The following is an 11,718-nucleotide window of genomic DNA, read 5'->3' on the forward strand; positions in this document are numbered from 1 at the left end:
TTCTTGTCGAGGTGAGCTTTCTGCACAACCTCGCCCTTGACCTTGACCTTGCCCTTGCCCTCTGCCACGACCTCGGTTATCTCCACCGTTGCCGCTACGACTCGATGATCCAGAAGAAAAATCGGCTTCTCCGTTTTTCTTCATTCGTGACATCCATTCATCTTGCGTGAGTAATAGATGCTCCTCCTCTTGGTCTCCGTATCCGCGAAGTCTCTCCTCGTGGACTTTGAGACGACCGACGATCTCTTCGACGATCATATTCTTGAGGTCACCAAATTGTTCGATCGCTGTAACGATCTGCATGTATGTTTGTGGTAAGGCTCTAAGGAACTTCTTGACGATGGAGATCTCCTCCACCTTCTCTCCTAACGAGCGGATACCAGTCACAATGGATGTCAATTTCATGGCGAAATCATCCACCGATTCCCCATTCTTCATACGAATCGCCTCAAATTGTGTCTTCAAGGTTGGCACTTTTGCCTCTTTGACTCTCTCCACTCCAACATGCATTGTCTTTAGCGTCTCCCACGCTAGCTTAGCGGAATCTTTCTCAGCCACCATGAGAAGGACGTCCTCAGGGAGTGCTTGATAGATGGCGTCGAGAGCCATTCTATCCATTCGTTCGTCGACATCTTCGAGCATCACGGCTTCCCACACTCCTTGTGCTTGTAAGTTTACCCGCATCTTCAATGCCCAAACCGAGTAGTTACTCTTCGTGAGTAACGGATATGAGAGCGTCACATTCCCTTCTCTTCCAATCTTCATTGCCGCCGCATCTCTGGTTGATCTTGTCGACGACATGTTCTTCAATCTAGCTCTGATACCAAATGTTGGCTTTGACTATTGGATCTTTCTAAGAACAACTATGAAGATATGAAACTCTGGAAAATAGATATTTGCTAAAGAAGAAAAAATCTTGAAAAAACTTGAGTGTTGTATATTCAACCTTTACAAACAATCCTTATATAGGAGTAATTAGCCTAGAACCCTAAATTACTTATACATATAGGCCCAAGCCCATTAATAATTAAATATACCCTAATGGTATAAAAGACAATATAATAATATAATATATTATATTGTATAATATAATAATATATCAATATAATATATTATTATATTATATACACTAACATCAATAAAGGCCTACAACTTTATATTTTCTGACAATCAATGCTTAAACTCACAGAGCAACCACCCGGTTTCAAAAATGCTAAACTACCAAACCATGTATATCGGTTAAACAAAGCTTTATACGGTCTAAAGCAAGCTCCTAGAGCCTGGTATGACACACTAATCGCATTCTTGTTAAAACATGATTTCACCATTGGTTCGGTGGACAAAACACTTTTTAAGTTTGAGAAAAAGGAACATATCCTACTTGTTCAAATTTATGTAGATGATATTATCTTCGGTTCAACCGATCCTAAGTTATGTGATAAATTCTTAACTCTGATGACTAACAAATTTGAAATGAGTATGATGGGAGAATTAAGTTTCTTCCTAGGTGTTCAGGTTAAACAACTCGAAGAAGGAACTTTCATAAGCCAACCCAAGTACACTAAGGAACTTCTAAAGAAATTTGGGATGGACACATGCTCCTCAGCCGCTACTCCAATGAGCTCATCGGTCAAATTGGACAAGGATGATGACGGTCAAGTAGTGGACCTGACCGCTTACCGAGGAATCATCGGCTCTCTCCTATACCTAACAGCAAGTAGACTGGATATTCTATTTGCGGTCGGTGTGTGTGGAATATTTCAGGCTAATCCCAAACAATCCCACTATACAGCCGCAAAGCGAATCTTGAAATACCTTAAGGGAACTCCTGACGTCGGCCTGTGGTATCCAAAGGACTCATCTTTTAACCTAACAAGTTACTCAGATGCAGACTATGTAGGTTGCAAGGTTGATAAAAAAGCACAAGCGGAACATGCCAATTCCTAGGTGATCGGCTTGTGTCATGGCACATCAAGAAACAGACATTGGTGGCCACATCAACCGCAGAAGCTGAATATCTGGCAGCTGGAAGTTGTTGTTCACAACTTCTATGGATTCAACAACAACTGAAGGATTTCGGTATCACAGCCGAAGAGTCCCCAATCTTCTGTGATAACACAAGTGCCATAGCAATCACCTACAACCCAGTTCTACATTCTAGAACCAAGCACATTGATATAAGGCACCACTTCATTCGGGAACATGTCATGCTGAAGCATATCCGGCTGGAATACGTATCGACAAATCAACAAGTAGCCAATATCTTCACAAAGCTTCTACAGGAAGCTAAGTTTTCTCAATTCAGACTCACACTCGGTTTAACCGACATTAGTCAGATCATCCCTAAAGATGCTTAAAAAGGGAAATCGGTTCGGACAGACAAAACCGGTAGTTCCTCCTAAATTGTCGGATTCCAAATTTACCAAGGTTTCTATGGAAGAACCGCCTGGTCTATCAGTCAGAGTAAACCGACCGGTTACTTAGTGCATGCACCAAATAACCGCATCGGGACGAACAACTAATAACTGACCGGTTCAGAAATAGCTTATTTCGGATTATTTGGCTTCCAAACAAAAGTGAAATAATTATCTGTGTTTAAAACTTATCTGTTCTGAAAAACTGCCTTTTCAAAATAAAATGGTCATATCTCAAAAGACGTGAAAATATGATATCTTTCACAGTCCAGGCCTATGACCAACAACCTAAGCTGTAGACATGCTTATTTCATGCAAAACATTTTATCCTATGGTTAATAGACACCATTACCTGTGACACACTGGATAATAAGATCATCCCTCCATTAATATATAAGTTAGGCAAACCTTAAACAAAACAATCAGAAGATATAACTCATTCTCTCACTAAGACAAAATGTCTCAGTTTCTAAACATCCTTCAAGTGAATTTCAAATCTGCTCTAAGTACTGAACACTACGATGTCTTCAAGATGATCAAGTCACTTGAAGACACTGGTCTCCAACACTTTCTAGATGACAAACATGTCATCTATTCTGAATCAGACCTGGAATTCTTTTACAATGCCAGGGTTTACCGAGGAACTCCTCACTTTGACACACATATTCAGTCAAAGGTGGGAGGGATTGTATTCGACTTCACCGAAAGCGACTTTGCAAGATGTTTCGACCTTCCAAAGCATAGGCTGACCGATCTCAATGTTCCGGCTGAACTAAAGGCCGAGATCTCCTTAACCTTTGCCCGGTCAAATCAACCCGTTGATGACCACGGTGCCAAGTCACTTTTGAGAGCTGAATACCAGCTTCTCAACGACGTGATCGGTCGAAGCATCCTAGGGAGGGATGTAACCAACACTTATTGTACCGCTGCTTTCAACATGATGGCCGCTATAACCACGGGTACACCGGTCAACTGGTCAAGGGTGTTGTTCGACGTCCTAATCTGGATGATTGGCGTTCGAACGGTCGGTCTCGTTCCTCAACTAAGTTGTCTGCTCCTAGAGCTTGGAGTCCCAACTTGTCCGGGCGAAGGGTTGAACCAGGCCCAGGTAATCACAAAAGAGGTAACTGACTCATTTTATGAGCGGTTTGAAAAATCTTGGAAGAGGAGGAACCGCCACATCAACCCCAACGGTCACACCAACTCCAACGGATATTAAGTCACTCCTTCCTACAACCGGTCATTTTGCTGTACAGCGGTGCACCAAATTCGACAGAAATGGTTGAGGGTATTCTCGCCAACCGTACTACAGATGCACCTTCACAAAAATTAATTATTTTAAAAATAAATAAAAAGTATTAAAGAGAGAGAAAGAAAAACTCACATATTTTGTGAAGGTGGTACAAAATAGAACATATCATTTAGAACAACAGATCTCATTACGGGAAATGAAAAGGTTGAAAAAGTAATCTTTTTTATATTTTCTATCTTCCTTCATTCTTCCGGCCCGATAGACCAACCAACGACCATTTCCGGAACTCCGTTGTCTTTCCGATAGAAAACTGGACCAAACAGAGTGGAATAAATTGGAGCTAAACTAAATCCTACCCTCAACTCGGTGAAATCTCATCATTCTTTCTAGTGACAAATCGTTTGTCTATGAGCGGTCTTCACTTTCACATCGCCGGTAAGTTTTTCTTCACTAGTATTTTATCCATCTCCATTCGATTTGATTATCGATGTTGCGTCGTCTCAAATAGTTTCATTGAACAATTTCATTTTATCGATTTGATTATCGATTTTGGGTGTTAACATTTGGAGTATAGGCAATAGTGAAATGAACTGATTGTAGAATAAATACAAATTGTGTTTTCATTGATTGATCAACATTTGTTCTTCTGTTTGTTCTGATTTTGTGTTGATTGGAGTTTTATTGGAAGAACGTTTTAAACCCTTAACTAACTTGTTAGAGTAACATATAATTTGTGCTGATTTTGTGTTGATTTTGTCTTTGTTTTCTCTTGTTGAACGTTAAAGGAGACAATAAATTTTATGTCAGAACTAGAAATATAATATCATTTGAGAATATGTATTTGGAAAATAGTAGTTTGTTGTAATCTTTTCCACAATTACGATCCTTTTGAAAAACCTCCAAAGTTTAAACTGAAAGTGGTTTATTTTTCAATTGGTATAAGGTTGTTTTTGAGTCATGATATAGATCAAATTATTTTATAGATTTCGATCTAGATTATAGTGTGAATTTGCTTCATTTGGTATAAAATAATTTGCTGAATTATGATCCGTATTATATTCATTTTGTAGATAATTGTCAGTCTCTCTGCATTTTTCCTTAAGTAAAAATATGGCCATGGAAGATGGATATTTTAAGACAAAGACTTCTCCACAAGGTTTGTATAACTTGATACAAAACCTTAACGATGAGCAAAAGCGTGGGATCCAAGATATTGGATTTGGCTCCCTATTATTACTATGGATATTCTAGTGTCCGCACCTGTTGTGCCAATTTTTGGTGCATAAATACGATGTTTCAAGAGCCACTATTAAACTTATGAATGAAGAGGAGATTCCCATCGATGAGGAAGATGTTCAGGCCGTCCTCCAACTTCCTTGTGGGGAAACCCACATAGTGGAGTCTACGGGTAAGAATGATGATCCGTTGGAGTATAAATAGGGATGGCAATTTGAAACTGCCCCGCGAAAACCGAATTGAAATGCCCCGTTTGGGACGGTTTTCCCCCGAAACCAAACGGGGATGGGGCGGGGATGGTATTTGTGTCCCTCGCCCCGACCCGCCCGATTTCACCCCGATTCTGCCTCGAATACCATAAACATAATTAAATATATTAAATCACCAACATATTTATTTATTCACTATATTTTATAAGAGTAGTAAGGTTATTTCTTTATAATAATATAAAATTTTAATATTTTATAATATATATTATATTAAAAAATTCATTTATATAATTTTATTGTATAATTTTTATTTATGTTTTTTTAAAAAATATATTAACGGTGCCCCGTGGTATTCTCCAAAACCGAAAAAAATTGAATGGGGAGGGGATGGTATTAAAAAAATCCCTGAAATTAAAACGGGGCGGGGATGGTAAATGTATTCCCCGCCCCGAACCGCCCTATTGACATCCCTAAGTATAAAGACTTCCTCCAAAGGTGGAGCGGAGGTGATGATTACCGTAGACAACGGTGCACCAAATACGGTGGAAATGGTTGAGGGCATTCTCGCCAACCGTATTGAGAATGCACCTTAACAAAAAATAATTATTTTAAAGAATAAGTCAAAAGTATTGAAGAGAGAAAAAAACCATATATTTTATGAAGGTGGTACAAAATGGATAATATCATTTGTAATAGCAGATCTCATTGTGGGAAATAAAAATGTTGAAAAGGTAATCTTTTTTTATATTTTCTATCTTCTTTCATTCCTTCCTTCCTTCTTCCGGCCCGATAGACCGACCGACGACCATTTCCGGCACTCCGTTGTCTTTCAATTAGAAAACTGGACCGAACAGAGTGGAATAAACTAGAGCTAAACTAAATCCTACCCTCAACTCGGTGAAATCTCGTCATTTTTTCTATTGACAAATCGTTTGTCTGTGACCGATCTTCACTTTCACATCGCCGGTAAATTTTTCTTCACCATTATTTTATCCATCTCCATTCGATTTGATTATCGATGTTGCGTCATCTCAAATAGTTTTATTGAATAGTTTCATTTTATCGATTTGATTATCGATTTTGGACGTTAACATTAGGAGTAGAGACAATAGTGAAATGAACTGATTGTAAAACAAATGCAAATCGTGTTTTCATTGATTGATTAACATTTGTTCTTTTATTTGTGCTGATTTTGTGCGGATTGGAGTTTTTATTGGAAGAACGTTTTAAACCCTTAACTAAATTGTTAGAGTAACATATAATTTGTGCTGATTTTGTGTTGATTTTGTCTTTGTTTTCTCTTGTTGAACGTTAAAAGAGACGATAAATTTTTTGTCAGAACTAGAAACATAATATCATTTGAGAATATAAATTTGGAAAATAGTAGTTTGTTGTAATCTTTTCCACAATCATGATCCTTTTGAAAAACCTCCAAAGTTTAAATTGAAAGTGGTTTATTTTTCAATTGGTATAAGATTGTTTTTTGAGTCATGATATAGATCAAACTATTTTATAGATTTCGATCTAGATTATAGTGTGAATTTAGGCTTCATTTCGTATAAAATAATTTGTTGAATCATGATCCATATTATATTCATTTTGTAGATAATTGTCATTCTCTGCATTTTTCTTTAAGTGAAAATATGGCCATGGAAGATGGATATTTTAAGACAAAGACTTCTCCACAAGGTTTGTATAATTTATTACAAGTATAAAGTATAAAATTGGGGGTGAAAATGAGTGTCTACAATATTAAATGATATAATTTATAGATATATTTTCTAAATGTTGTCAAATGTTTTTTTTCTTAGAACGCTGAGTTCCGCTTCTCCTTTAAAGTGTGACTAATTCCCGGGGTTTAAACACATAATCTGTCAACATACTTAATCATTTAACCGGACACATAATATTTGACTTTGATGGTTGGAAGGTTTATGTTATATACTGGGTGTGACAAGCTCATTCATTAATGATGACTATTTTTTTTCGGATTAAAATTTAGTTGGTTGAAAATATCAAACATTGAAACATTAAACTTTCTTATAAAACTATATAACTAGTATTGATTTTAGTTTGTCTTTTATATTATTATTGCTAGAATTTGAGAATAATTATTATTGAAACAACTATGCAGTGATTAATTACATTAGTATGAACATATTTAATAATAGTTTGTTTTCCTGCACATTTTTTATTATGAGAAATGATAGAGGACCAATTCTCCAACAGTAGTAACTCTCCACATGTGCCTCTCCTTCTTCTCACATGAGATTTTGATTAAACTCTAAACCCTAAACCTTAGCATTCTCTCTATCTCGCCTCTTCCTCTTTCCCTTCCCCTTCTGGCCTCCGAGTTTTGTAGAATTTTCAAAGGAGTTTAGGGGAAGGGGAAGGGGAAAGGGAAAGGGAAGAGGAAAACTAAGATTTGATCAAAATCGTATGTGAAAAAAAATTGTTGTTTTATTTTTTATTTAAAAAAAATATATATTTCACATGGCATGTCACGTGGGGAGTCTCTGGCGGAGTCGTTCCATCTATCATTTCTCTTTAATCATTTAGTTAATAAATTGCGCCGGTTGTCGTGTCTCGATATAAATTTGATTCAGGGCGTGACAATTAAGATTTGTAATAAGGATTTCATTCACTAGATAATATAAATGTTGAAGGGATAAAGAATGTGTGTAAACATAGAAAATGAGAACAAACCTAGTAACCTAAAATCAAATGTACAAACAACGAGCAAATAAAGTAATCTTAATATTTAGGGTAAAACAACCTCAATTATTAGGACAATAACACACAACAAACATAAATTGGAGACACACATTCTCCTTAAACAATCCTTGTTCAAAAACTCATTAGTCTCATTCATCCTCATTTATATATCATATGAAAGATGTTTATTACTAGGATTTTCCATGTCATATCATCATGGTTGTTGTTAATAAAAAACAACAATAGGGCTCCTCACTATGTTTCTGGGACCTATCCAGCTCAAAGATGCGGAAACCAAGCTCACTCCATCAATTATTCCCTCAACAAACATAGTGAATGGTAAAGTTTGTCCAACACTAGAGAAAGTAAGTGTTTCGGGAACCACTCTTATTTTTAGTGACGGTGGAGCCGAAATCACAGCTTTGTAAACAAATGATAACGATCCCACATTTGTAACTTTTCTAGTCATGTTGACATTAAATCGAGCAGAAGGATAAACACGGATAGCAAATGAAGGTATGTTCAAATTTAAAGAATCTATACTCCCGTAATCGGTGCAAGAAGTATAGTAGTCACCTGTAACAAGACGCAATTGCTCCTTTGTGTAGCCTTGCCCACACAAGAACTGCACATATTCAACTATTTTTGTATCATACACAAGGCCGGGATTAATGGCACTTGCAGGGTTTATGAGACCTGCTCCGTAAGCAAATTCTGCATCAGGAGTTGCTGTTTCACTCATCTTGAAGGCTGTAAAAGAATTATTTTAAATTTAACGATTGTATAGGATGAGAAGTATTTTGATAATGTTTCTTAAATAATTAATAATATATATACTTGTGGTCATAAGGGCCGATCTTATAGCAGCCGGAGACCACGATGGATGGAAAGATTTGACATAAGCGGCCGCAGCAGCAACGTGTGCACATGCGATTGAAGTACCAAATAAGATGTTATATGACGACCTTCTCTTATCTACCTCTTCCCTAGTAGGAGCATTCACTGGTGTCCATGCTGCCAAGATTTGAACACCAGGCGCACACAAATCGGGCTACAAGATAAGGAGAAAATTCGTATGATTTATTGTAAGATAAATATAATGGTAATTGTTAACTTGAACTAGATTCCACTTATTTCAAAATGATTTTTATGGATTAAAAGATTCTACAACTAAAGTTGAATAACAATTTTTTTCCATTATGGGTTGGAGATACTGAAACTATATCATATTGTTCTAAAATTGACATTATACGAGGTTTGATATGTAAAACTGATAGATTAGACTTGACCGGAGATCTTTTTGTCATATTATAGAATTTTTGCACACATTAATTATTTTTTATTTGTTTTTCTCTCCACCGTTATGTTTTTTTTCTTTTATACTTAAACGCTTATCAATTTCATAGTATTATTAAATGTACCATTAAAAATGTAAAATTAAGAAAATGTAAAGACTAAGTGAAAAATCTATCAAACCTTGAGTATGTGATGTGATATAGGATTTGGTCCCCTAGATGAGAAGGATCCAATATATGGCGTTGAAAAATCAAAACCTCTATTACTCTTGAATATGCTTGCAGTTGGATTACTGCTTAATAATAATAAAAATCAATAAATGAACAAAATCATAATATACATATAATTTTAGAACAACTTAAATAGTGCATATACATATACCTTGATGACATAAAATACTTCCTCACTTGGATGTCCCCATTCCCGGTAACATAAGTTGTGGGGAGGACATACGCTTTACAGTCCTCTCTTCGAGGACCTCGTATCACCATACCAGTTGCACCAACAGAAAGAGCTTCGACTCCTAAATTATATTCCTCACAAATGACAATTTTTCCCTTTACCAATGTAGTATCGAGTGAGTTTTTTCTGCACATTCTGTAGTTAAGACCAACCAATAAGACTGTTAAACAAAAGATTTGATTGACAAGTTTATATATATAAACTTAAGAATAATGTTACAAATATTAGAATCATAACTTCATAGTATTAGAATGATTGTGTATATAATATATACCTAGCTGCTTCCCTAGAAGCATTCATTCTTTTATTTGGCACATCACCACCATACACCATAGGGTAGACACGAGTTTGATTAAACATGTTTATTGAAACTCCCTGTGTTAGTGAAATTAATAAAAATCATTATATTTACGCGCGTTCTGTTTAAACAAAATGAAATGGTAGTGAAAGACTTTAATTTTACCGTAACAACCGCACCATTACCCATGTGCAAATTGGTAAAATAATTCCGATCAATAGTGCTTGCTGCGACGGTTATTGCCCAAGGAAAAACATTCATTACACTCCAAGGTTTTGGACCCCTATTTCCAGCCGGCACTAAGGTTAAAATTCCATGTCTCATTGCTTTAAAACTCCCAATAGATAAAGCATCCATAAAATAGTTTCTAGAATTTTCATCTCCCATAGAAATCGATATTATGTCGACGCCATCTTTGACGGCATCGGCGAATGCTGCAATGACGTCGACGTCATCGCAACCAGAGGACCAACATACTTTATATACGGCAATCCGCGAAGATGGGACACCTCCTCGAGCTGTACCACTACCTAGACCAAAAAAACTTGCTGAATTATCAATGTTGCCTGCAATTATTGAGGCCATATGAGTTCCATGACCATGGGTGTCTCTTGGAGATAGAACATCCTTTGTGGAGAAGTGACCATTCTTATTGTAATACCTTGCTCCAATGATTTTGCTGCATTCAATCATAATATGTTATTAAATTTAATTAAATATTGTTTAAATCAATATTAATTTTTAAATAAACTAATTATTTCACGCATATTCAAATTTATGTCTTACTTGTTACAAGTGAAATTAGTTAGTCCCCTACATGAACCTTTCCATTTTGTTGGTGGAGACCCGAATCCTGCAGCACTAAAGGATTTCGACTCTGGCCATATTCCCGAATCTATTATTCCAACAATGATGTTGCTCTCAACTGTTTTTTCTCTTTTAATTGTTTGCGGAAAATTTATGAAGTCCCATGATCTTGTCGTGAGCATATAATTTTTTCTATTTGGAAACACTGACACAACTTCTTTCATTGCTGATAATTAATTAAATCAAAGCATTTAATTAATATATGTATGTGATTTAATAAGAGAATTTATAAGTTCTTGAGAAGTTATTGATCATCTTACAAGATATTCGTTGAACTTCGTCGTTCTTTAATAGAGCAAGAAAACAATTGAAACTATTCTTGTAACTGTAAATAATTGTTGCAGAAGAATTTCTGTTCAAGACAAAAAAAATAAACTTCAATATAAGTAAACAATAATATTATCAAATATTTTAATCGAATATTTGATTTTTTGTATTAATAACTAAAAATGAGAAGAAAAGAAATTGTTTAAAAAACATGACATTAGTGATATATTACGGGCCAAGAGCATTTTTTAGAAATCTTGAATGCAAAATAGGTGGAGGGATGCCAATTGTTAGTTTAAAGTCTCCCATGTAGACTATATACCCCTGAATAAAATAATAAATATGTTAGTGTGTAAATATAAAAATAGTTGGTAATAATATTTGAATGACAATTTAAATCTATTTTAGATGGAGTCTAATACAATATTTTAAGTACCAAGAATGAGTCGATTATATTATTTACATGTTCTATATTGCATCCAAACTAAACATTACAAACTAAAAAATTAGAACAGTAGGTGAACTCATTGATCTTATTAAATATCTCCGAGCTCATTAAAAATTGATTTTATGTTTATGTTTTTTTCTTGGGTAAACATTTTTTACTCATGTTTACCGCGTTGATCTTCAATTGTTAATCTCGTTGTGTTTTGTGACAAGGTAAACACTCATGTTTTGTATTGTTTTGTTGTTATACTTAAA

General features: G+C 35.5%; 1 protein-coding gene across 1 annotated transcript; it reads right to left on the minus strand.

Moving 5' to 3' along the window:
- Positions 1-8,052: 8,052 nt before the first annotated feature.
- Positions 8,053-10,913, minus strand: LOC124919277 (cucumisin-like). The gene is made up of 7 exons (XM_047459487.1): positions 10,669-10,913; positions 10,048-10,561; positions 9,859-9,959; positions 9,504-9,719; positions 9,303-9,414; positions 8,664-8,877; positions 8,053-8,576 (listed from the first exon to the last, which is right to left on the minus strand). Exons 1-7 carry the CDS (start codon positions 10,911-10,913, stop codon positions 8,053-8,055), a joined length of 1,926 nt encoding a protein of 641 aa, XP_047315443.1.
- Between the last annotated feature and the right edge of the window lie 805 nt (positions 10,914-11,718).

This window comes from Impatiens glandulifera, chromosome 1, assembly GCF_907164915.1.
Source record: "Impatiens glandulifera chromosome 1, dImpGla2.1, whole genome shotgun sequence".
In the NCBI taxonomy this organism is placed as follows: Eukaryota; Viridiplantae; Streptophyta; class Magnoliopsida; order Ericales; family Balsaminaceae; genus Impatiens; species Impatiens glandulifera.

Excerpts from the sequence above, each read along its gene's own strand:
- LOC124919277 (XM_047459487.1), bottom strand. The coding sequence starts at position 10,913 with ATGAAAGAAGTTGTGTCAGTGTTTCCAAATAGAAAAAATTATATGCTC. Across the intron at positions 10,562-10,668 it reads ACTAATTTCACTTGTAACAA|CAAAATCATTGGAGCAAGGT; the intron begins GTAAGACATAAA and ends GATTGAATGCAG. Across the intron at positions 8,577-8,663 it reads ATCGGCCCTTATGACCACAA|CCTTCAAGATGAGTGAAACA; the intron begins GTATATATATTA and ends ATTCTTTTACAG.